Below are 24,603 nucleotides of genomic sequence, written 5' to 3'. Positions count from 1 at the left end.
TTATATAGGGGGTTGAACTTCCTGTTTAGGGTGTGCCAGTGTCCAATCACCTAGTGATACCTATATAACCCATCAGTAATTACTGAGGCTCTGTGTCCCGTGATGTATGAGAAAGAAAGTAAATGTATTTTATTGGGATTTTATGTGATAGACCTACACAAAGTGGCACATAATTGTGAAGTGGAAGGAAAATGAGAAATGGTTTTCCAAATTTTACAAATAAACATGTGAAAAGTGTGGTGTGCATTTGTATTCAGCCCCCCTGAATCAATACTTTGTAGAACCACCTTTCGCTGCAATTAAAGCTGCAAATCTTTTTGGGGGTGTCTCTGCCAGCTTTGTACATCTAGAGTGACATATTTGGCCATTCTTCTTTGCAAAATAGCAAAAAAGTTCTGTCAGATTGGATGGAGAGTGTCTGAACAGCAATTTTAAAGTCTCGCCACAGATTCTCAATTGGATTTAAGTCTGGACCATTCTAACACATGAATATGCTTTGATCTAAACCATTCTATTGTAGCTCTGGCTGGTATGTTTAGGGTCCTTGTCCTGCTGGAAGGTGAACCTCTGCCTCAGTTTCAAGTGTTTTGCAGACTCTTAACAGGTTTTCTTCTAAGATTGCCCTGTATCTTCCCATCAACTCCATCCATCTTCCCATCAATGCTGGCTAGCTTCCCTGTCCCTGCTGAAGAAAAGCATCCCCACAACATGATGCCACCACCATATTTCACGGTGGGGGATGGTGTGTTCAGGGGGATGTGCAGTGTTAGTTTTCCTCCACAAATAGCATTTTGCTTTTAGGGTAAAAGTTCAATTTTGGTCTGATCTGACCAGAGCATCTTCTTCCACATGTTTGCTGTGTCCCCCACATGGCTTCTCGCAAACTGCAAACGAACGACTTATGGCTCTTTCAACAATGGCTTTCTTCTTGACACTCTTCCATAAAAGTCAGATTTGTGGAGTGCACAACGAATAGTTGTCCTGTGGACAGATTCTCCCACCTGAGCTGTGGATATCTGCAGCTCCTCCAGAGTTACCATGGGCCTCTTGGTTGCTTCTCTGATTAATACTCTCCTTGCGCGGCCTGTCAGTTTAGGTGGACGGCCATGTCTTGGTAGGTTTGCAGTTGTGCCATACTCTTTCCGTTTTCAGATGATGGATTGAACAGTGCTGTGAGATGTTCAAAGCTTGGGATATTTTCTATTGCCTAACCATGCTTTAAACTTATCCATAACTTTATCCCTGACCTGTCTGGTGTGTTCCTTGGCCTTCATGATGCGGTTTGTTCACTAGGGTTCTCTAAAAAACCTCTGAGGGCTTCACAGAACAGCTGTATTTATAACGAGATTAAATGACACACAGGTGGACTCTTTACTCTAACTAGGTGACTTCTGAAGGCAATTGGTTCCACTAGATATTAGTTAGGGGTATGAGAGTAAAGGGGGCTGAATACAAATGCACACCACACTTTTCAGTTTTTTATTTGTAAAAAATTTGGAAAACCATTTATCATTTTTCTTCCACTTCACAATTATGTGCCCTTTGTGTTGGTCGATCACATAAAATCTCAATAAAATACATGTTTTTGGTTGTAAAATCACAAAAATGTGGAACATTTCAAGGGGTATGAATACATTTTCAAGGCACTATATGTTAGATGTTATATGTGAAGTACATAAAAATTCACATCCAAATAACCATTCTTACAGCAGTAGTTGATTGCGCTTGCATATGAATGGCTGACATATCTTGGAGACTACAAAACATCAGAGGAGTTCCCAAAACATCCCATTAGCTGTGACCAAAGCAAGGGGGTCTCTGTTCCCTATTAAAGCCCAACCCCAGCGATATTTCATTTGTTTTGCTTTAGATAGAGTGGGGGGGCACTTGACATTTCTCTCGGGTGCTTATTTCTGTTCTTGACACCATTACAGAGATACTCCCTCTAACCTTTTCACCAGTAGTCACTGAGACAGAAAAAACAAAAACAAAACCCACAACATTATCACAGGTTCTCATCCTACTAAATCTTTAAGGAGAGCAGGCAAACCTGCCCTTTATCCATTGCTATATATGTGCTCCAATTTGGAGACTTTCAAAACTATAGAGAGTTTAAGACTGCAGTATACAGAGGAGTCTGGACGTGGGTACTGCAGCTTAGACATTTGCAAATGTGTGCAACTAACCCTTTCTTGGGCGTTTTTTTTTTTTAATGGCTATATTGTCATTGATGATTTGGAAAACTTTCAACATCAACTTAACCAAAAACAGAAATTCATTCAAAATGATCATATGCAACAGTGATTCCCCTAAGAGCCGGTTCACACAGGGGCGACACGACTTACAGCGTGACTTTGCGAGGCGACTTGGACACGACTTGAGCGTGAACCACAGCGCGACTTGGAGCGACTTGAAATCGCCTCCAGGACAGGGGACTTTGTCAGTGGCCAATCAGAGCTCATCAGGTCTTGTGACATCATGCCTATTTAGTGGGGAGTACCTGGGTAAATTCCTTTCTGCTTCCTGTAAAGTTGCCACACTATGAACGGAGATGCGACTTGGAGGCGACTTCCATTGAAATCAATGGGTACAAGTTGCCTAGAAGTCGGATTGAAGTAGTACAGGAACCTTTTCTGAAGTTGGAGCGACTTCAGTAGTGTACATTAAGACGGCTCTCATTCACTAACATTGATTTTCTCATGTCGGGCGACTTGAAGTCGGATCCCAAGTCACCCGTGTGAACCGGCTCTAACTGAAAACAAAACTCAGATAAAACCAAGAGTCATCTTTACCTTTCCTGTATTTGTTTAGCTCTAAGCTAGAAATTGTATTACTACGCGATGATGCAATTCCACCTGTGGGAACACTGTAGTTGCTGTCAGTCTCTGAGGCAGTGCGGGTTAGGCCGTGTTCTGCAGGGGAACGCTCGGAGGAGTAATGGGGCTTTGGTGGTCTAGGTGGAGGAACATCTGTAAGTGTCTCTAATTTTGAAGTAGATTGCGCTAAGGAATTTTCATGCACAGTCCTAGGTATTTGATAAGTGCTTCCCGAACTAGGAGGAATGTCATAGCTTACAGTAATCTGCCTCAGTTGCGATTCTAATAAGGAGGCTCCAGACATATTGAAAACACTCTGATCTGCATCCATGTCCGTAGCAGACGGAGACACAGCTTTTGGCAAAATATCTTGTGAATAGCTTCTGGGGAGGTTGTAAAAACTAGACTCCGAAGAGGAGCCAGCACGGGATGGAGAGTCATAAACACTTGATTGTTGGTAATATCCATTTAAGGCATGCTTGTGGGAGGAGGAACTCTTGTGAGTGGCAACGTTGTCATTACAGTCCGTTTCAGATAAAGACTTTGCCGAATCTGCGTGAGACCTGCAATCATGAAAACATTACATACTTAGAGGATACTGAATCCGATATTTGATACTAAGGAAATATAAAGAAAAAAACATTATTAAAAATACTTGATTAATGAAAACCAAGCAACATTTGTTATTAAAAAGCTGCAAATGACAAGCAAAATTATTAGTGACAAACATTTGTCTAATGTGCTACTTAATAGAGGACGAAGTCCTGTCTCATTCCGGCCCCTTCTTACTTTAATGCCACCGACTATCTCCTTTAAAAACTAGGTATGTAACAAAACAGGGGACACGTACAGTAATCCCCTCTTCTCTGTTGCACGAGAATAGCACAAGAGAAAAATGCTTTGGGAGAGATGTGTTCGAAATTCAATGTCAATTAGATAATGAACAACACATTAGTAAAAAAAAAATAAAAAAAAAAAAATATATAAATAAATAAAAAATAACAATAATAATAATAATAGTAAAAAATTGTGGACGTGCAGCATAGAATAAGAGCAACTGTTTGAAATATTTTACTTTTAAGTAAACAGTTTGTGGTATAAATGCACTTCAACTGACAGTCATCTGTTAAAATAAAATGGTGAGGGAAAAAAAAAAAAAAAAAAAAAAAAAAAAACGGAAGAAGGTCTGTCATAACGTTATATTACTTATAAAGTAAGTTATGTTACAATAGGCTATCAAAAAGGGAAAAAAAAGGTGATCAACTTGGGAAAAAAAAAAATAAAAAAAATGTAAAGCTTTGTATTTTAAAGTGGCGTTCCACCCAATTTTGAGAGATGGTCTTAAACGAAAGACCACCTATCTACTCCTCGTTTTTGGACATTTAAAACATTTTTTTTTCTCTCTCTCTCTCTAGTACCTTTTTTGGAAGTACCATATATACTCGAGTATAAGCTGAGTTTTTCAGCACATTTTTTTGTGCTGAAAGTGCCCCCCTCGGCTTATACTTGAGTCAAGCACTTTTCTGGTGCAAAGAATGACATTTTCCGAACCGACTTTGGGGCCCCGTATCTCGGGCTGGGGTTTCTAGCACCAAGTGGCCCCGAGATATGGGGCCCCAAAGTCGGTTTGGAAAATGTCATTCTCTGCTGCAGAAAAAAGTGCTTGACATTTTCCGAACCGACTTTGGGGCCCCGTATCTCGGGGCCATTTGGTACTAGGAACCCCAGCTTTGTTGTAGCGGTAGTTCCACTGGGTTTGCACACCAAATTTGGGGTTCCTAGCACCAAGTGGCCCCGAGATACGGGGCCCCAAAGTCGGTCAACTGTGTCCATCTGCAGGAATGTCATTTCGGGACCCTTCGGGTCCAGAGACCCCAAATTTTGGCTGCAGCTAGGGGGCATCTAGGAACCCTTAACGACCGAGTTTGAAGTTCGGGGGACCTATGGCTGCAAATGGGCACAGTGAGGTATGCAAATGGGCATTGTTGACCCTCTTTTCCACTTACAGTAGCTGCGCATTTCGCACCCTAGGCTTATACTCGAGTCAATAAGTTTTCCCAGTTTTTTGTGGTAAAATTAGGTGCCTCGGCTTATATTCGGGTCGACTTATACTCGACTATATACGGTACTTCCGATCCAGCCGGGCCGCGGCTGAGGACGTCACATCCTCTTCTGGGGAAGCCCCCCGTTGTCTTCTGGGACCTGTGTGTGTCCCAAAAGACAAGCTGGATATTCACAAAGCGCTGCGCGACTCGCACGTGCGCAGTCGGAAACCGCAAGGCTCCACTGCCGGTTTCCCTTAGTTGGAATGGTGGCGCCTGCACCTGATCCGATTGAAGGATCGGCTTCAGGGGGGCTGACATCGCGGGCTCCCTGGACAGGTAAGTGTCCTTGTTAAAAGTCGGCAGCTACAGTACAGTGTTTGTAGCTGTTGACTTAAAAAAAAAAAAAAAAGGACTTTAGCCGGGTTTACACTGGTACGACATGACAGGCATACCACTTTGGATCTGACTTTGCCCTGCGACTTGAAGTCCGACTTCAATGAACAGGGATCCGACTTTGATCCTCGACAATACCAGGCATGGTGTCTGGTATGAATCTTTAGGGGGAGCTTCAGTCAAATAAAAAAAAAAAAAAAAAACACACACACCACACGGCATGGGTTCCACCGCCAAAGGCATACCAGGCCCCTCGGTCTGGTACGGATTTTAAGGGAAACCCCCACGCCGAAGAAAAACGGCGTGCGGTTTCCCCCAAAATCCATACCAGACCCTTATCTGAGCATGCAGCCCAGCAGGTCAGGAAAAGGGAGGGGACGAGCGAGCGCCCCCCCCCCCCCCCGAACCGTACCAGGCCACATGGCCCTCAACATGGGGGTGTGGGTGCTTTGGGGCAGGGGGCGCCCCCCCCACCCCAAAGCACCTTGTCCCCATGTTGATGAAGACAAGGGCCTCTTCCCGACAACCCTGGCCGTTGGTTGTCGGAGATCTGCGGGCGGGGGGGGGGCTTATCGGAATCTGGAAGCCCCCTTTAATAAAAACCCAAATCCCAGCCCCCCACCCTATGTGAATGAGTATGGGGTACATCGTACTCCTACTCATTCACCTGAAAAAAAAAGTGTCAAAAATAAAAAACACAGCACACAGGGTGTTAAAGTAATCTATTAAGGCAGCTCCGGTGTCTCTTCCGACTTCTTCTCCCCTCTCCGACTCTTCCCCCTCCTCCTCTGTTGTCTTCTGCCTCTGTCGGTCCTTCTCCGCTCTCCGCTGAGGTCTTCTAGCTTTCTCCGGTTCTTCTCTCTGTCCACTGTCTTCTCGTCCTTTTGCTGGGTCTTCTCTGTCGTCTTCTGCCTCTGTTCTTCTTCCGATGTTGACTCAACGCTCTCTCCTGCTCTAATGCTGGGTGCGGTGTGCCACTACTTGTATTGGCATGGGACGGGGTCACCGGAGCCCTGCCCTTTAGGACGTCACTGCCCCATCATGCCCCGGGTGGTAAAGTGAAAAGGGGTGGGGCCTCCGGATGACATCTCCCGGGGACACCGCCCCATGCCAATATAAGTAGGGGCACACCACGTACCTAGCATTAGAGCGGGAGAGAGCGTATTGTCAACATCGGAAGAAGAACAGAGGAAGAAGACAGCAGAGAAGACCAAGCAAAAGAGCGAGAAGACAGTGGACAGAGGGAGAAGAACCGGAGAGGGCTAGAAGACATCAGCGGAGAAGACCCGGAGAGGGGAGAAGAACCGACAGAGGCAGAAGACAACAGCGGAGAAGGCAGAAGAGCCGGAGAGGGAACAAGAAATTGGAAGAGACGCCGAAGCTGCCTTAATAAATTAAATTACTTTAAAAACCATGTGTAATGTTTTTTATTTTTGACACTTTTTTTTAGGTGAATGGGTAGGGGTACAATGTACCCCATACTCATTCACATAGGGTGGGGGGGCCAGAATCTGGGGGCCCTCTTATTAAAGGGGGCTTCCAGATTCCGATAAGCTAGCCGCCCGCAGACACTGACAACCAACGACCAGAGTTGACGGGAAGAGGCCCTTGTTCCCATCAACATAGGGGCAAGGTGCTTTGGGGTGGGGGGGCGCAGAGCTCGTCCCCACCCCCTTTCCTGACCTGCTGGGCTGTGTGCTCGGATAAGGGTCTGGTATGGATTTTGGGGGGACCCCCACGCAGTTTTTTCAGCGTGGGGGTTCCCCGTAAAATCCATACCAGACTGAAGGGCCTGGTATGCTCTTGGAGGGGGAACCCACGCGTTTTTTGTTTTTTTTTTTAACTTTGGCATGGAGTTCCCCTTCAAGATCATCAGAGCACAAGTCTCATGAAAAAGTCGGATGTGACTTGGATCCGACTTGAGTGATATTCAATCGGCTGAAGTAGGATCAAACTCAGACAGAAGTAGTGCAGGGAGCATTTTCAAAGTCAGATCAACTTGTGTCAGACCAGTTAAAATGGCTCTCATAGGGAAACATTGATTTTCACACGTCATGTGACATGAGCTCCCAATGTCAGGTAGTTTGTTGTACCAGTGTGAATTCATCCTAAGGCCATACTGAGGTTGATTTACTAAAACTAGAGAATGCAAAATCTGGTGCAGCTTTGCAAAGTGTGGTCAGTTTTTAATAGGAAATCAGAGGAACTGGCAGGAACACCAGGGATTTCACATGAAATTAGCAATACAGAGAACAGGATACTCTCTCTTACAACTACACATACATGGTACAGCAAGCACATGTCAGGAATATGAAAGTTTTGGGGTAACAAACGCTTTAACTGAACAAGCTGGAGTTAGAAGCTGATTGGCTACCATGCACAGCTGCACCAGATTATGTACTCTACAGTTTTAGTGAGCGGAGCTGAATCATCAGGTTGAAGATTTCAGAAAAGATAAATAAAAAAACAAACAAAAAAAAAAAAAAAAAACAACAGCACGAGACCAGACTTGGGTCTTTCATTATTTAAAGTAGGATATTAAAATTTTATTTTCTTTCGGCTGTCTTCAAATTCTATTGAAATTAGAAGAATTGCATGAAATTGTGTGAAATCAAGGATAAATGTATCAAAACACACGTCGATGGACATTGGCAGATGTAGAGTACATTGCAACATGCAATGACGTGTTGCAATGGCCACTGATTTAAAGGGTTTGTAAACCCTTGTTTAAAAAACAAACACAAACATGTCATGTTTACCTCCACTGTGCAGTTCGTTTTGCACAGAGTGGCCACGATCCTCTTCTTCTGGGGTCCCTCAGGGGCACTGGTAGCTCCTCCCCACAACAGGTGTCCACGTTGGAGAAGTGCTCTCCTTGGTGGACACCCGTGCAGGCGCGCACCTAAGTCCTACTTCTGCGTGTATTCACACAGAAAGCGGAACTTGGTTCCCGCGTCATTGGATTTGATTGACAGCAGCAGGAGCAAATGGCAGCGCTGTTATCAATCTATCCAATAAAGAGCCGAGACACCGGGCAGAGAGGCAGAGCGCGTCTCCGCCAAGGGAACGAACAGGCTCAGGTGAGTAAAACAGGGGGGGCTGGACAGTGTCAGAAGTTTTGGGTTCATAACCCCTTTACTGCCTCTCCAATGAAAAGCACTAAAAACACAAAGTGTAAATGGTCTCTCAATGTCTTTAGTATACATAAAATCTACATTTTTGAGGCATTTCTTTGCATAAACATGCTCGGTTACAAAAAAATTCTAAAGTGATGAATAGGTGACAAATAATGGCTGATGGAATTCATATAAAATTCATTAATACAAAGCCATTTTCAAACCACAGTGTGTGTGATACAAAACACATGCAAGGTGCAATTTCGATTGCAGTAACCTCAAACTCACTGCCAACAGATCTTTTTGCTTTCAAAATCTTCCAGCAGTAGATAATCCTCTTCTGATGTGACAGATGAGCCTTGTCTGATTTATCAACAGAATTTACATAGGAATGAAGAAGCCAACATGAATCTCATAACACAAGGAAGTACTGTAATACCATAACTTCTACATGTGCGATACATAGTATACGTGAATGCTGGCCCTGACTATGCAAGCAACTGTTTAGGCCCCTTTCACACTTTTGCGACTTGTCCCACGAATTGGAACTACAAAGTCGCATGACAAGTCAAACACCATGATTTCCAATGAGTACCATTCATATTTGTGCGACTTCAAAGTAGTCCCTGCACTACTTTGGTCCGACTTTGATGCGTTTTGAAGTCCACAGACCTCAAGATTACACAAGCATTGCTTAAAGTCGCATCAAAATCGTGGCAAAAAATTGCGGTTAAATCGCCACAAAATCGTGCGACTTTTAGGTGGCACAGGTGTGAAAGGGGCCTTAGGAGTGCCGCTTTTGTACTGAGAATTCTAGATTTTCCAATCTATGCCAGAAGTAAGTATAAAATACTGATGGTCTGTGTGAGAAAAAGAAAACGGCTGCACCTACCAGCACACATTAGAACGCAGTATTATGCTGCGTTACAGAGAGTGCGATATTACACAAAATGGCTGCCTAATATATCGCACCACACTGCTCAGTAGTTCCGCATGTCAATGCAGGGAAGTGCTGCAAAACTACACTTCTGTGCAGTGATGTGAATGAAACGTCACATTATACACTTCTAATAAAGTTGGTTTGTAAAAAAAAAGAAAGGGGGAGGTGGTTTAGAGCTGTGTGATGCGATTAAACATGCAGCCCAAATTGCTATGCAGGCAGCTGCAGTTTGAGCAGAAGAGCAGTGTGAACAGGCCCTTATGTACCTTTCACATGATCGGACCGATCAGGTCCACCTGTCCTTTTTTCAGGCGGACCCAATTGGGCCACCCATTATCCTCTATGGGGATGTCAGCGGACCCGGCAGGCAGCTGATAAAATTTGCAGAAAACAGACGTATGGCGCATTCGCCATCCATCCAGCAGATTGGATGACAATCAGATGGAAACGGACATGCAGTCTGTTTCCATCCGACTGCCCCATAGAGGACAGCGGGCTCTGTCCTTGTCCGCTCTGCATAGCGGAATCAACAGGTCCTGTCATCCGCCTTACCCAGCGGAGAGATCCCCCGCTGAGCAGGTGGATTCCGCTCGGACTTTTAGTGATCAAGATTTCCCACACCCTCTTTCCCCCTACACATTCCATTGGCCAGACAGAAGACAAAAAAGTGCTGTTAGATAGGTGAAATTAACTGGCCTTGAATTTGCTGAACAATGGCCATCCTTCCTCTGAAAAAACACTGGCACTGCCTGCTTAGTAAAAAAAAAAAAAAAAAAAAAAAAAAAAAAAAACACCCATAGGGACTCGTTCATTCAAATGGGCTTGTTCTGTAAAGAGGTTTGGCTGCTCATCCCAGTAGTATATATATGTTCCTAACACTCATTACAACTGAAGAAGTCAATTGGTGGTTGAGCAGCAAACATCTACAACATTACAAAACAAGTCTAGTTGAGTACGACTAGCAACTGCTAGCTATATGTAGACGCCCTATCTGTTACAATTGTCTACTTCTCTACAAGCTAAAGTAGAACTATAGGCAATTTTCATTTTGGAGTAAGGGAGGATTATAACCCTTGTAAAGTTTATTTTTGCCTTTGTTGTCTATAGGGGAGATTTATCTTCACTTCCTGCCTCATAGCCAAAACAGGAAGTAAGGGGAAATCCCTTCTAATGAAGGATCTCTCTTGGGACCTCCAGGTCACCAGAACTAGTGCCCCCAATCGGAAGATTTTCCCTCTAGTACTTTCCTGGGGAAAACTCAAAATTTTGGATTTCCTTTTACTTTCAATAATGGTAAATAGGACAAATAGAGAGGGTGAATCTCCTCAACAGGGGCAAAGACAGCAATAAAAACGGACAGGTATTCTCATCCCTCGCCCCTTTTATCCAAAACTAAAAAACAGCAATTATGTTATTGCTAGAGTTTATTTATACAATTTTACATGCACAATTAACTATCATCATAGCTAAGAATTTTGCTTTTATAATACTGAATAAAATATGTAAACAATTGCTTCTATATTCAACATGGTGTCAGGAATCAGTCTTATTTTAGCCATTTTAAATAAGGAAATTTCCCAGTAAAGATAAACCTTAGTTGTTGTGAGAAGCACTATATCAGCCTGTAGCAAAGAGAGCTGTGTAGGCCTTTATTGTGGAGTGATGGCATATCAGAAAATAATTATAAATATATACAGATATATATATCTATATCGATCTATCTATATATACACACACACACATACACACATAGTGCCTTGAAAAAGTATGCATACTGCTTGAAATTTTCGACATTTTGTCATGTTACAACCAAAAACATAAATGTATTTTATTGGGATTTAATGTGATAGACCAACACAAAGTTGGACATAATTGTGAAGTGGAAGGAAAATTAAAAATGGTTGTCAAATTTTTTTTACAAATAAATATCTAAAAAGTGTGGCGTGCATTTGTATTCAGCCCCCTTTACTCTGATACCCCAAACTAAAATCAGAGGTTTGTTAGAGAATCTTAGTGAACAAACAGCATCATGAAGGCCATGGAACACACCAGACAGGTCAGGGATAAAGTTGTGGTTTAAAACAAGGTTAGGTTTTAAAAAAAAATATCCCAAAGCTTTGAACATCTCACGAATTACTGTTCAATCCATCATCCGAAAATGGGAAGAGTATGGCACAACTGCAAACCTACCAAGACATGGCCAACCACCTAAACTGACAGGCCAGGCAAGGAGAGCAATAATCAGAGAAGCGGCCAAGAGGCCCATGGTAACTCTGGAGGAGCTGCAGAGATCCACAAGTCAGGTGGGGGAATCTGTCCACAGGACAACGATTAGTCGTGCACTCCACAAATCTGGCCTTTATGGAAGGAGTTTCAAGAAGAAAGCCATTGTTGAAAGAAAGCCATGAGAAGTCCCGTCTGCAGTTTGCAAGAAGCCATGTGGGGGACACAGCAAACATGTGGAAGAAGGTGCTCTGGTCAGATCAGACCAAAATTGAACTTTTTGGCCTAAAAGCAGATCGATAAGAGTGGTGGAAAACCAACACTGCACACATCACCCTGAACACACCATCCCCACCGTGAAACATGGTGGTGGCAGCATCATGTTGTAGGGATGCTTTTCTTCAGCAGGGACAGGGAAGCTGGTCAGAGTTGATGGGAAGGTGGATGGAGCCAAATACAGGGCAATCTTAGAAGAAAACCTGTGAGAGCCTTCAAAAGACTTGAGACTGGGGCAGAAGTTCACCTTCCAGCAGGACAACAACCCTAAACATATAGCCAGAGCTACAATGGAATGGTTTAGACCAAAGCATATTCATGTGTTAGAATGGCCCAGTCAAAGTCCAGACCTAAATCCAACTGAGAATCTGTGGCATGACTTGAAAATTGCTGTTCATCGACGCTCTCCATCCAATCTGACAGAGCTTGAGCTATTTTGCAAAGAAGAAAGGGCAAAAAAGTCACTCTCTAAATGTGCAAAGCTGGTAGAGGCAAACCCTAAAAGACTTGCAGCTGTAATTGCAGTGAAAGGTGGCTCTACAAAGTATTGACTCAAGGGGGCTGAATACAAATGCATGCAACACTTTTCACATATTTGTAAAAAAATGTGAAAACCATTTGTCTTTTTCCTTCCACTTCATAATCATGTGCCACTTTGTGTTCGTCTATCACGTCAAATCCCAATGTAATACATTTACGTGGAGGCGCATGCGCGGAGCCATCCAAGATGGCCGCTTGAGACCGGAGCTCCGCACTGCCCCGGCCACATGGCTCCCATAGCGGCAGTACTGGCCCAGCAAGCCACCCACAGTTAGCCACATCTGGCGGCGGAGATCCCCGAGCACCGGCACATGCCTGGAGGGACAGCCTGGAGGAACCTGGGACCGCAATTCGAGAGCGGGGAACATAGAGGGAATTCCAAGATGGCGGCCGCTTCTCAGCAGCCACGAGACAGCACCGCAGGAGACAGGAAAGACAACAGGCAAGTGCTGGCTCCTGAATCCCTCTCCTATCCATCTAAAGCTCCTAGCTCCTTCCCCTGCAGCCAGAATCCGTCCCCAGCACCCACTGTCTCATTGCTGGAAAAGTCCCTGGGAACCCATGGACTCTCCCCTATGGCATTAACCCCAGAACAGCCAGGCATCCCCACAGCCCCTGGTGGCTCTGATCAGGACATGCCACTGACTGTAGCTGATCTCTTTGTCAAGTTCTCAGAGCTGCTTAAGAGAGGCCTGACACAGACTGCTGACAAGATTACTGGGGACATTCGATCAGACTTTCAAAACTTGGGGTCTAGAATAGAAACGATCGAACACAAATTAGATGTAACCATCTCAAAACACGGACCAATCAGATCATGGACCACATTCACTTCCTGCAGGACCAACTTGACATGGCATAGGCTAGGATCGATGATCTTGAAAATAGATCAAGAAGGGAGAATTTCAGAATAAGAGGTCTCCCAGAAAACATCTCAGATATCCCTACCACAGTCCAGGACGTTATAAAGTACCTTATACCTGGAGTCCCGGAGCACAAGCTGGAATTAGACAGGGCACACAGATCCCTGGGCTCACCCCGGAAAGATGGTTCGCCTAGGGACATAGTGGTCAAGACCCACTTCTATGCCATCAAAGAAGAGGTAATGAAAAAATCTAGATAGCAATCTCAGCTCAAATTTCAGGGTCACAGCATCCAAATATTCACTGACATTTCCCCCTATACAATTCAAAAACGGCAGTCCCTGAAACCCCTTCTTCTAGCTCTAACCAAGCAGGACATCAAGTACAGGTGGGCCTTCCCCTTCGCTCTGAAGTTTACTTTCAGAGGCAAACAATACTCCTTCTCCAGCTTCGTAGAGGGCGAACGATTGTTACTAGATCTTAGAATCATCATGCAAGATCATTCTATGGACAACTCCAACCCACAAGGATCCGTCAAACGTCCCACGCCGACTAGCCCCACATCACCCCTATGGGATTCGACCAAGACCAAGAAAGCAAAAGACAATCTACCCCCCTGAAGTTCAATAAAACAACAGGAACTCTGAATTCCACGGTTCTGACCTAACCTTGGGGTCAGCTCTGAATCTCCACTCAGCGAAGCACAACCATAACAAACTTTTTTTTCTTTTTCTTTCCCCCTTTTTTTTAAATAAGGAATGTTTATGCAACCTGTGATGCTCCAGGATGTTAACGTTTAACATCCCCTACTGACATACCAGTGATATTTTATCCCTCCAGGGCTCACTAGGCTGTATGGTGTCCACGAAGCCTCACGAGACTCACGCTGGTTCTTTTCACTGCTAAAAATGTTTTTTTCTTAATTAGCAGTTATTTACAGGTTCTCAGTGGAGTTGTTTGGGGCAGTTGCCTAGCGCCCTATCATCTGGTAATGATTTACTCATGCCTGGGTGATAGGAAATTAGCACCAGAGAAGGGCTATAGTAAACTGTTTACTTTGAATGGAGGAGGGGAGCTCTCCCTCCCGTTCCATTCATGGCCATTCCATGGCCGTAACTCTACAACGTTACTATTTCTGTTTACCTCCTTTTCTACCCTCCTTTCCTTCCTATCCATCCTCGAGAAGGCAACATTCAGCGGCAATGGCGATGCCACTATTAAAGTGGGGTTCCACCCAAAAAAACAAGAATACATGAAAAATCCTAAAAAAAAACCCCAAAACATTTGGATATTTTTTTTTTTTTACTCACCTCTAAATGCTTGTTGCTAGGGGGTCCCTCGTAGTCTGCCCCTTCCAGTGCCGGGGCGGGTGACATCACTTCCCCCTCGGCACAGGAAGGGCTCCGCTCTGCTTCCTCCCTCCTGTCAATCATCTGGGACCCATTACAGGTCCCAGGTGACTGAGCGGCCAATCACAGCGCGCGCTGAACGGAGGGGGAGACGAGCGGGGCTTCGATCCCCAGCATCGCTGGACCCAGGGACAGGTAAGTGTCCAATTAAAAGTCAGCAGCTGCAGTATTTGTAGCTGCTGACTTTTAATGTTTTTTTTTTTACATGACCCCCTGGGTGGAACTCCTCTTTAAGTTCCCTCCACCGCTCATCTCCCAGTATCTCATCCGGGATAAGGTAGGCGGCGTGGGGTTGTTTGACTGTTTCACCTCTCTGCTCCATGGCTTCCAATAACACACTCACACCTCCCCTTCGCATAATCTCCCATAAGGCTCAAGGGTTAAATTCTCCCATGAAAAGGAGGAAAGCATTCCAAGCATATAGGTCTCATAATGCAGACGTAGTCCTGCTGCAGGAAACCCATTTCCCAGGGCGGTACACTCCCTCATTCCTCCATGCCCACTTTCCACAATTTTACCTATCAAATGCGGAGGATAAGACTAGGGGGGTTGCAATACTTTTCTCCAAACATTGCAAATTCACTATCCAGCTGGAGCATAGAGACCCGGAGGGAAGGTTCCTTCTCGTCAAGGGTACGCTAGACGAACACAAATATTCCTTTGTCTCCTACTACGCCCCAAACAGAGGACAAGTACAATTCTTTCAAAGGATGTTCCAAATTCTGGAACCCCTGATTGAAGGAACCATAATCATGGGTAAGGACTCAAACATGGCCTTTGATATAGGCCTAGATAAATCCAACCCTCTTAAATTGAAACCCATTAGACCCCACAAAAGCAGTGTTAAAATAGCAAAACTTATTTTCCAGCACGGGTTGGCAGACATTTGGAGGGAACAGAACCCCTCCACAAGAGACTTTACGCACTACTCATCCCCTCACCAAACATACGTAAGGATAGATCATATCCTCCTCTCTACCCAACATATTCCATTAACCACCAAATCATCGATTATAGAAGCAGCCTGGTCCGACCATTCCATGGTATCTCTTTCTCTACGCAGGGCAGCATTTAGTCAAAATAGGTCTAATTGGAGTCTATCCTTACTGATCCCATCAGAGTGAAAGAACTTTCTCGAACTCTACAAGAATACTTCAAGCTTAATGACACGGTGGAGATTGCAACAGAAACTCTATGGGCGGCACATAAAGCCACTATTAGGGGCAAATTAATACAAATCGCTTCACAAATAAAAAAGGAAAGACAGGGGGACCTAGCTAAGCTGGAACAGGACTATGAGGACCTCCGCAAAAAACACAAAAGAGACCCCAAAAGTGTCCCTACAGCATCCCTTGACTCAGCAAGACTAGCATTAAATTTAGCACTCGCAGCGAAAGCTGACAAACATATTAAATGGGTGGGAGCTAAGTTTTATCTTAAAAAGGACAGAATAGGCACAATGCTAGCCACTAAACTTATACCAAAACACACTCACTTCCCAAGATTAGACAAGCCGACGGTACCTTTACGCAAAACCCACAACGTATCCTAAAATCCTTTCAGGAATATTACACTGACCTATATAAATCACCAGGAGACGCAAACACGTTACAGATGCAGTCATTCCTGGATGGCATTACCCTTCCGGCCTTGAAAAAGGCACATGTTGAGGAACTGGAATCACCCATAGATAAATAATGAAGAAACTCCTGCGCTGTCAGAAATACCTATGCTAAGGGGCACTGCTGCAACACCTAAATGGCTGATCCAAACAGACAAAAGTGGTGTGAATAAAGTAGGGCTGAAACAACTAATCGATTAATCGACAACTAATCGATTATGAAATTAATCGATTACTATTTTCATAATCGATTAATCGGCCAGTAACATAAATGGGGTTAAAAAAAATAATAAAATGAGCTCTTTATAGTACAAAAAGAGCAAATCGCTACTGTAAATATTACTTTCACAGTTCTACGGTAAAAAAATGAACCCCTTACAGTTGTGATTATTTGCTTTTTTTGTACTATAAAGGGCTAATTTTAGTTTTTTTTTAACCCCATTATGTTACTAAACGTCTTAGACCTCGTTCACATCTATGTGTTTTTGGTGCTTTTTGCAGAAACGCACTATGGTTCATTTACATGGTTTCCGATGGGACACGTTCACATCGATGCTTTTTTCAGCCGCTGCATATTTGGAAAGGGTCAAGGACTTTAAAACACAAAACGGTGCTTTTTTGATTCAATATACTTCAATGGAGAAGCTACAGAAAAGCATGTAATGCGTTTTTGCAGCAATTTGTATTTTTTAATCTGCCCGACAACAAATTGGCAAATGTAAAATCACGTGTGCAAAAATCAAAAAGCACTGTAGAAACCGATCAAAAGCAAACTGCATAGATGTGTACCGAGCCTTATGTTGGCCACACGGATCAATTTTCAGAGGAGAATATTCATACGAAAAATCTTTGTACATTCGCTGAATGAAAGAATGTTTGAAATTTTCACTTGTTTTTTAACATTCTGTTTTTAAAATGAATGTCATTTCTGAACGAAAACCACATACACCGTCTGAAAATTCCTTTGACCAAGAAGTTTTCTATTATTTACAAATTTTCCCGTCACGGTGGTTGAAAATTAATGGCAATTTGACCCCACTAACAATTAGAAAATCGATGGAACGTTCTTAAAATGACATTTTTTTTTTTAAGGAAGACATTGTTTGTTTGTTTTTTAAATAAAACACTTTGATCTCTGAGTCTGATATTTACCAGATTCACCCTTTTAATATACTATTAAAGGATATATACTGTCTTTCCTTTAATAGTATATACACAGTATATCTCTTCTCTAATAGTATGTACAGTATACATCCTCTAATAGTATATACAGTATATCTCTTCTGTCTGTTATTCTCAGAGATTAGATATTTTGCTCCCTAACCATATAGTTGGTTATTTATATTTACCACTGCATAGAGATATTTAAGAATAAATTGCCTTTTTTTTTTAAACTTAACATATTAACTAAATTATACACCATACTTTTTTTTAACCGATTAATCGAAACAATAATCGGCCAACTAATCGATTATGAAAATAATCGTTAGTTGCAGCCCTAGAATAAAGTAAGTGGTGATTGCGCTGTGATAAGAGGGGAAGGAAGGAGGAGGGAGGGGAAGGGGCTAGCTCAAATGTATAGAGAGGTGAATGAAAAAAATTATACAAAATATAAAGGTATAATGAGCATGAGGGCTAGTATCATACTAGCAAATAAAAAATATCATGTAAATACTGAAACAGAAGAAAAGAAAAATCTCAGTGCAAAAGGGCTAGTACCATACTAGCACATATGTGGTAACTCAGCAAATACTTATCAAAAGATAAAACTCAGTGCAAAGGGCTAGTATCATACTAGCACATATGTAGTAACTCCTATCACACAGACTGATGATAGGATATGAGCTCGGCACTCGTGGGTGTTTTTTACTATAGCCTTCTGCTAAATGTAAGTGTACCGTGTTGTTTTTAACCTAATAAACTGATTTATATACGGGATCACGCTATGTGCACTCTCTTCCAATACTCTACATATATGCATCCCATTGTGACGAGCATTGAGGAAATGGAGACGGTTTGAAGACACCCTTTTTGAGGTATACGAACTCGGCGTTCATTGGATTGACGCCCACACTCATTTTACAAAAGTGAGTGCATCCCCCTTCTGTGTCCTGTCCCTTTTTTCCACTTTGGCCGCCACGGAGTTATACTATATACTGTCTGCTTATGTTTTTTATATACCATCCTGCACACCCACCACCCGAATAGCCTGAACTACTGGATGGGACCCTTGCTTGCTGGTGATTTGTTACTGGATTACAAGCTGTTGTCTTGCAGCAGTAAGGTGAGCTGCTTGCGAGCACAGAGGTGTCCCCACTGAAGACTTTGTTTCCCTTTCCTGTGGCTTGTGGACTTGCCTTTTTGGAATTGATGACTCATTGTTTGAGCACTTTGTACTACAAGGTGGTGGGACTGTTCACCATTTATTTATTTTTCTTGGAGTCACTAATAAGTATTTGCTGAGTTACCACATATGTGCTAGTATGATACTAGCCCCTTTGCACTGAGATTTTTTCTTTTCTTTTGTGTCAGTATTTACAATAATTGTATGTGCTAGTATGATACTAGCCCTCATGCACATGGACTTTGTTTGATTTATATATTTTATTTTGTTCAATTTTTTTTTGTACCCACACTGTATTTGTCACTCATTTCATAGCTTTTTATACGCTTTAGACTATTTTGTTTCTTCAGTTTATTCGGATTTAGTGCTCATTAGACTGCACTTTATTACATTTCATCACACTTTTATATTTTGTATAATTTTTCCATTTTGCCTTTTGGAACTGATGACTCATTGTTTGAGCACTTTGTACTACAAGGCGGTGGGACTGTTCACCATTTAGTTATTTACTTGGAGTCACCATTAAGTATTTGCTGAGTTACTACATATGTGCTAGTATGATACTAGCCCTTTGCACTGAGTTTTATCTTTTGATAAGTATTTGCTGAGTCACCACATATGTGCTAGTATGGTACTAGCCCTTTTGCACTGAGATTTTTCTTTTGATAAGTATTTGCTGAGTTACCACATATGTGCTAGTATGGTACTAGCCCTTTTGCACTGAGATTTTTCTTTTCTTCTGTTTCAGTATTTACATGATATTTTTTATGTGCTAGTATGATACTAGCCCTCATGCTCATTATACCTTTATATTTTGTATAATTTTTTCATTCACCTCTCTATACATTTGAGCTAGCCCCTTCCCCTCCCTCCTCCTTCCTTCCCCTCTTATCACAGTGGAATCACCCATAACAACTGAAGAGGTCAGTGAGGTAATCAAAAGCCTAAAAGGGGGCTTGGCCCCTGGTCCAGATGGCTTCTCAGTGCCCTACTACAAAACTTTTTCAGAAATCCTAACACCGTTCCTAACCAGGTTCTTTAATGCAAAGAAAGAGGGGAAGTCGCTAGGTAACACTCTAAATTCTGCATATATCACCGTAATCCCTAAACCTGACAAGGACGCAGGGGTAGTAGGGAATTCTACACCTATTTCATTGATCAATAATGATCTAAAAATTTTAACCAAAGTCATGGCAAACCGCCTAGCATCATTTTTAAATCAATATATCCATAAAGACCAGGTGGGATTCACACAGGGTCGACAAGGGCCTGACCAGGTGCTGAGAGCTTTGGACATAATCTCTATATTACAATCGGGTTGGGAGGGGGGTCCCAAACAGGAGGGAATGCTCCTCTCCTTAGACCTACAGAAGGCCTTCGATTCGGTCTCTTGGCCATACATATTCCTAGCCCTCCAAAGATGGGGCTTCGGGAAAAACTTCTTGGGAATTCTACAGGCTTTTTATTCATCCCCAGAAGCAACAGTGAGATTACAGGGATATTATGCAGATCCAATTCCAATAGCTAGAGGAACTAGACAGGGGTGCCCTCTCTCTCCCCTGATATTTGCCCTTATCATTGAACCTCTTGCGATTGCTATACGTGCTAATCCAGATATAAGGGGAGTGGACTGCAGCTCATCCTCCCACAAATGCGCCTTATTCGCTGACGACCTATTACTTTTCCTAACTTCCCCTGACTCATCCCTACCCGCTTTGTGCTCTTTACTAGACACCTTTGCCTCAGTTTCAGGCCTTCAGGTTAACATGACAAAATCACAAGCACTCAATATATCTCTACCACCCGAAAGAGTCACATACTTGAAAAGCACCTTTAAGTTTGGTTGGAGGGGAATCTTCCATAAGATACTTAGGCCTTAACCTCACACCCAAAATAGAACAATTATACCAAGCCAATTTCCCCCTCACTTACCGCAAATTAGAATCAGATCTTTTAAACTGGTCCCAACACCGGATGTCATGGGTGGGTAGAGTAAACTCGGTGAAGATGACCCTATTGCCGAGGTTGCTCTACCTCTTCCGCGCGCTACCAATCGCGATCAAAAGAGATCACCTCAGATCATTTCAGGGCAAAATTACTAGGTTCATCTGGGACAAGAAAGGACCTCGATTTCCACAACGGACCTTATACAATTTGACTACACAAGGAGGGCTAGGCCTCCAAAACTTAATATGGTATTATCAGGCTGCAAGACTGGCCCAGCTTTCCACAATCTATCTCAGGGTTGAGAAACCAGATTGGGTCTCCATAGAGAGACATGCAACCCCGAAACACACGTTAGATTATCTTCTATGGTCCCCCCCAAAAAACAGACCCCCGATTCTTTCCCCCACCCTCTCTCAATCTTTTACTCTATGGGATAGCATGAGGAAGCTCCCCTCCCTGGTCTCTGAGCTAAAACCCCTGGCCCATGTCTTCCATAACCCGCAGTTCCAACCTGGGATGAATATCTTGGCATTTAAATGGTGGCTGGATAAGGGAGTGTACCGCATAGGACATTTTTTCTCTTCAACTGGTCCCCTACCCCTGAAGCACTTTGAGGATAGATGGGATCTCCCTACTTCAGAGAGATTCAGGTTTTTTTCAAATCTTTCACTTCCTCAAAGCTATTTGGAAAAACAAGCCAAATCCCCCAAATTTTACAGAGTACGAAAGATGGTGCGGACAAGCCATGGAGCAGAGGGGAGGGATATCGATAATCTACACGTCCCTAGCCAAAAACGCTGACAAATTACCGTACACGAGGGCCTGGGACAGAGATCGCCAGGAGGTTCGAGACCTAGAAGACTGGCATGAGTCGTTTTCTAGATCTCTTAAAAGGAATCTACAATACCTCACTCTTAGAAGCCAACATAAAACTTTTCACAAGATGGTACCTAGTGCCCTCCAGACTAGCGTCCATATTTCCAAACTCTTCACCGCTATGCTTCAGAGGATGTCACAGCTTGGGGACGATGCTTCATACATGGTGGGAATGTCCAAAAATCAGAGGATATTGGAATAATATCTTCCACATCATACGTAAAGTCACAAAATGTCCAGTGACCCAAAATCCTTCCATAGCTCTTCTGAACGGCTACGTTCCAAACGTCCCCAAGCAGTCACGCACTTTGATTCGCTTTATCCTGACAGGGGCGAAAATCTCCATCGCCAAAGCGTGGAAACAACAAAAGTTTCTATTAATGCTACGAAAAAGAAAATCTCTTGGATAATGGCCCAGGAAAGGCTAATCAGTGTGCTTTTGGACAAGACTGATCAGTTTGAGGCAATCTGGGAGCCGTGGGTTCAATAGGTGGGAATTTCCTTAATTCCCGGCATCGACAATCGCCTTTAAAGTAACATTAACTTCTCTATGGATGGCATCTTTTCCCCTTCTCCTCTCTCTCCCCCTATACTCTTCTAACCTCTCCTATAGTGCTCTCTACACTATAGTCTCTCTTTCTTTCTTCTTTTCTCTCTTTCTTTTTGGAATGCATTTTGTAGCCTATTAGGCTAATACTAACGGTTATCTAAGTTCGACTCAGTCCCTCATCAAAGTGCTGGCAGCTCTGTTATACTTATCACTCAAGACAGATTTACAGTCTCATTATTACATAGTAGGGGAGGTTGAAAAAAGACACAAGTCCATCAAGTCCAACCTATGTGTGTGATTATATGTCAGTATTACATTACATATCCCTGTATATTGCGGTCATTCAGGTGATTATCTAATAGTTTCTTGAAGCTATCAATGCTCCCCGCTGAGACCACCGCCTGTGGAAGGGAATTCCACATCCTTGCCGCTCTTACAGTAAAGAACCCTCTACGTAGTTTAAGGTTAAACCTCTTTTCTTCTAATTGTAATGAGTGGCCACGAGTCTTATTAAACTCTCTTCTGCAAAAAAGTTTTATCCCTATTGTGGGGTCACCAGTACAGTATTTGTAAATTGAAATCATATCCCCTCTCAAGCGTCTCTTCTCCAGAGAGAATAAGTTCAGTGCTCGCAACCTTTCCTCATAACTAAGATCCTCCAGACCCTTTATTAGCTTTGTTGCCCTTCTTTGTACTCGCTCCATTTCCAGTACTTCCCTCCTGAGGACTGGTGCCCAGAACTGGACAGCATACTCCAGGTGCGGCCGGACCAGAGTCTTGTAGAGAGGGAGAATTATCGTTTTATCTCTGCAGTTGATCCCCCTTTTAATGCATGCCAATATTCTGTTTGCTTTATTAGCAGCAGCTTGGCATTGCATGCCATTGCTGAGCCTATCATCCACTAGGACCCCCAAGTCCTTTTCCATCCTAGATTCCCCCAGAGGTTCTCCCCCCAGTGTATAGATTGCATTCATATTTTTGCCACCCAAATGCATTATTTTACATTTTTCTACATTGAACCTCATTTGCCATGTAGTCGCCCACCCCATTAATTTGTTCAGGTCTTTTTGCAAGATTTCCACATCCTGCGGAGAAGTTATTGCCCTGCTTAGCTTAGTATCGTCTGCAAATACAGAGATGGAACTGTTTATCCCATCCTCCTTATTGTTAGAGGGAAGCCTCTGGTTCACAAGATACCACAAGGGGGGGTGGGGTACCCTCTTCTCTCTTGACACAGTAAGAACCCAATGTGGGTGTTGGGAGATGAGGGTTCTTTCTGCGCCCCTTATACAGGGCACGAGGCCTGTTACTGTCTAAGTTAAATGTATTGTTCGTGTATTTCAGGCACAGTGTTGCATTACTTGATATTATTGTTGTACTGTACTTTTCTATTTGAAAACCAATAAAACTTTGAGATATACAAAGACAAAAAAAAAAAAAAAAAAAAGAAATACATTTATGTTTTTGGTGTAACATGACAAAATGTGGAAAATGTCAAGGGGTATGAATAATTTTTCAAGGCACTGTACATACACACACACACACACACACACACACACACACACACACACACACACACACACACACGAGTGCCAGCATAATGCTTTTTACCTGCACATAGTTTCCGCGATTGCGCCATAGTACCATAAATACAGCTAAGACAAAATGTCCAAATGTTTTCGTCAGCATTGTAAAATTGATGTTTACCTTGTTGGCTCTGGTTTCTTGCTTCGACAGTTAATTAATAGCAGATAGTCCTGGGGATCTTCTTGGCTGTTGGCAGGTTCTAAAGGTGGGACATTGAGCAGCTGGTAGGGCGGAGGGAGCTGACCAGGGTGTGAACCTGCTGAAGTTGAGAATTCTGAACCTGCAGCCATGGGAATCTCCATGGGAGCCGGGACAGGAACACTGTGAGGCTTCACATCTGCAAAGGTAAATAAATGGAAAATGTAAACATCACATTCCCATTGATGGGCCTGTCCAGACCAGAAGTTCACTTGCATAGTGAAACGATAGGATGTTTGCATTCCTGAAACTCTCACCCAGCCTATGCTTTTCTGTGCCAGAATTATGAACACTGTGGAACTTCGGAAGAAAAAGTAAAGGCATGATTATAATAATCACTTTGTACACTTTATACCAGGCAACAACTTTTTCATGACCTGTCTTGTGAAAGTGAAGTCTCTTGCCAACTATTGTGTTAACAAAAATGCTATTGAAGTTTGTGGTTAACTCTGCACACACCTTTACAGAGATGCACCATTTGCAGGACTTTTCCCATTCACTGTGATAGAAATGCCATGGAACGTACAATTAGACATCTACTACTTAGAGCTACTCCATCAGTGGTGAATGCCTGGAAATTTCTCCAATCCTAATCATGGTTTTCTGAAGCACCAATTCTGCCACTTGTCCTGAAAAGTTCTGAATAGGGAACAGTTAAAACTGAAGAAATTTGGCCTATTTGTCCTTGTGAGTGGTATTGTCCAATGTACACAGAAAAAAAGCCACATCTGACAGAGGCTCTAAACATTCTCCATTGCATCCAAAAACTAAAAGAGGTTTTGATTGAGAGATAAAGAGGAGGGATCATTAACCAGTTCCCACCCGGCCGAATGACGCCAGGACCGGCCTCTCATCTATC

At 43.1% G+C, this 24,603-nt stretch overlaps 1 protein-coding gene across 5 annotated transcripts in view; it reads right to left on the bottom strand.

Moving 5' to 3' along the window:
* GAB1 (GRB2 associated binding protein 1) overlaps window positions 1-24,603 on the bottom strand; it is a 159,598-nt gene that overhangs the window by 45,327 nt on the left and 89,668 nt on the right. For all 5 annotated transcript variants that reach the window (XM_073604352.1, XM_073604360.1, XM_073604369.1 and 2 more), the window contains exons 3-4: window positions 23,667-23,883; window positions 2,793-3,379 (exon numbers count right to left, since the gene is read on the bottom strand). In XM_073604352.1, coding sequence (XP_073460453.1) covers window positions 2,793-3,379; window positions 23,667-23,883 — 804 coding nt within the window. The remainder of the gene's footprint in view (window positions 1-2,792; window positions 3,380-23,666; window positions 23,884-24,603) is intronic.

This window comes from Aquarana catesbeiana, linkage group LG01 (assembly GCF_042186555.1).
Source record: "Aquarana catesbeiana isolate 2022-GZ linkage group LG01, ASM4218655v1, whole genome shotgun sequence".
In the NCBI taxonomy this organism is placed as follows: Eukaryota; Metazoa; Chordata; class Amphibia; order Anura; family Ranidae; genus Aquarana; species Aquarana catesbeiana.
The sequence above is the reverse complement of the archived record's forward strand: the minus strand, read 5'-3'. Positions and strand labels throughout refer to the sequence as shown.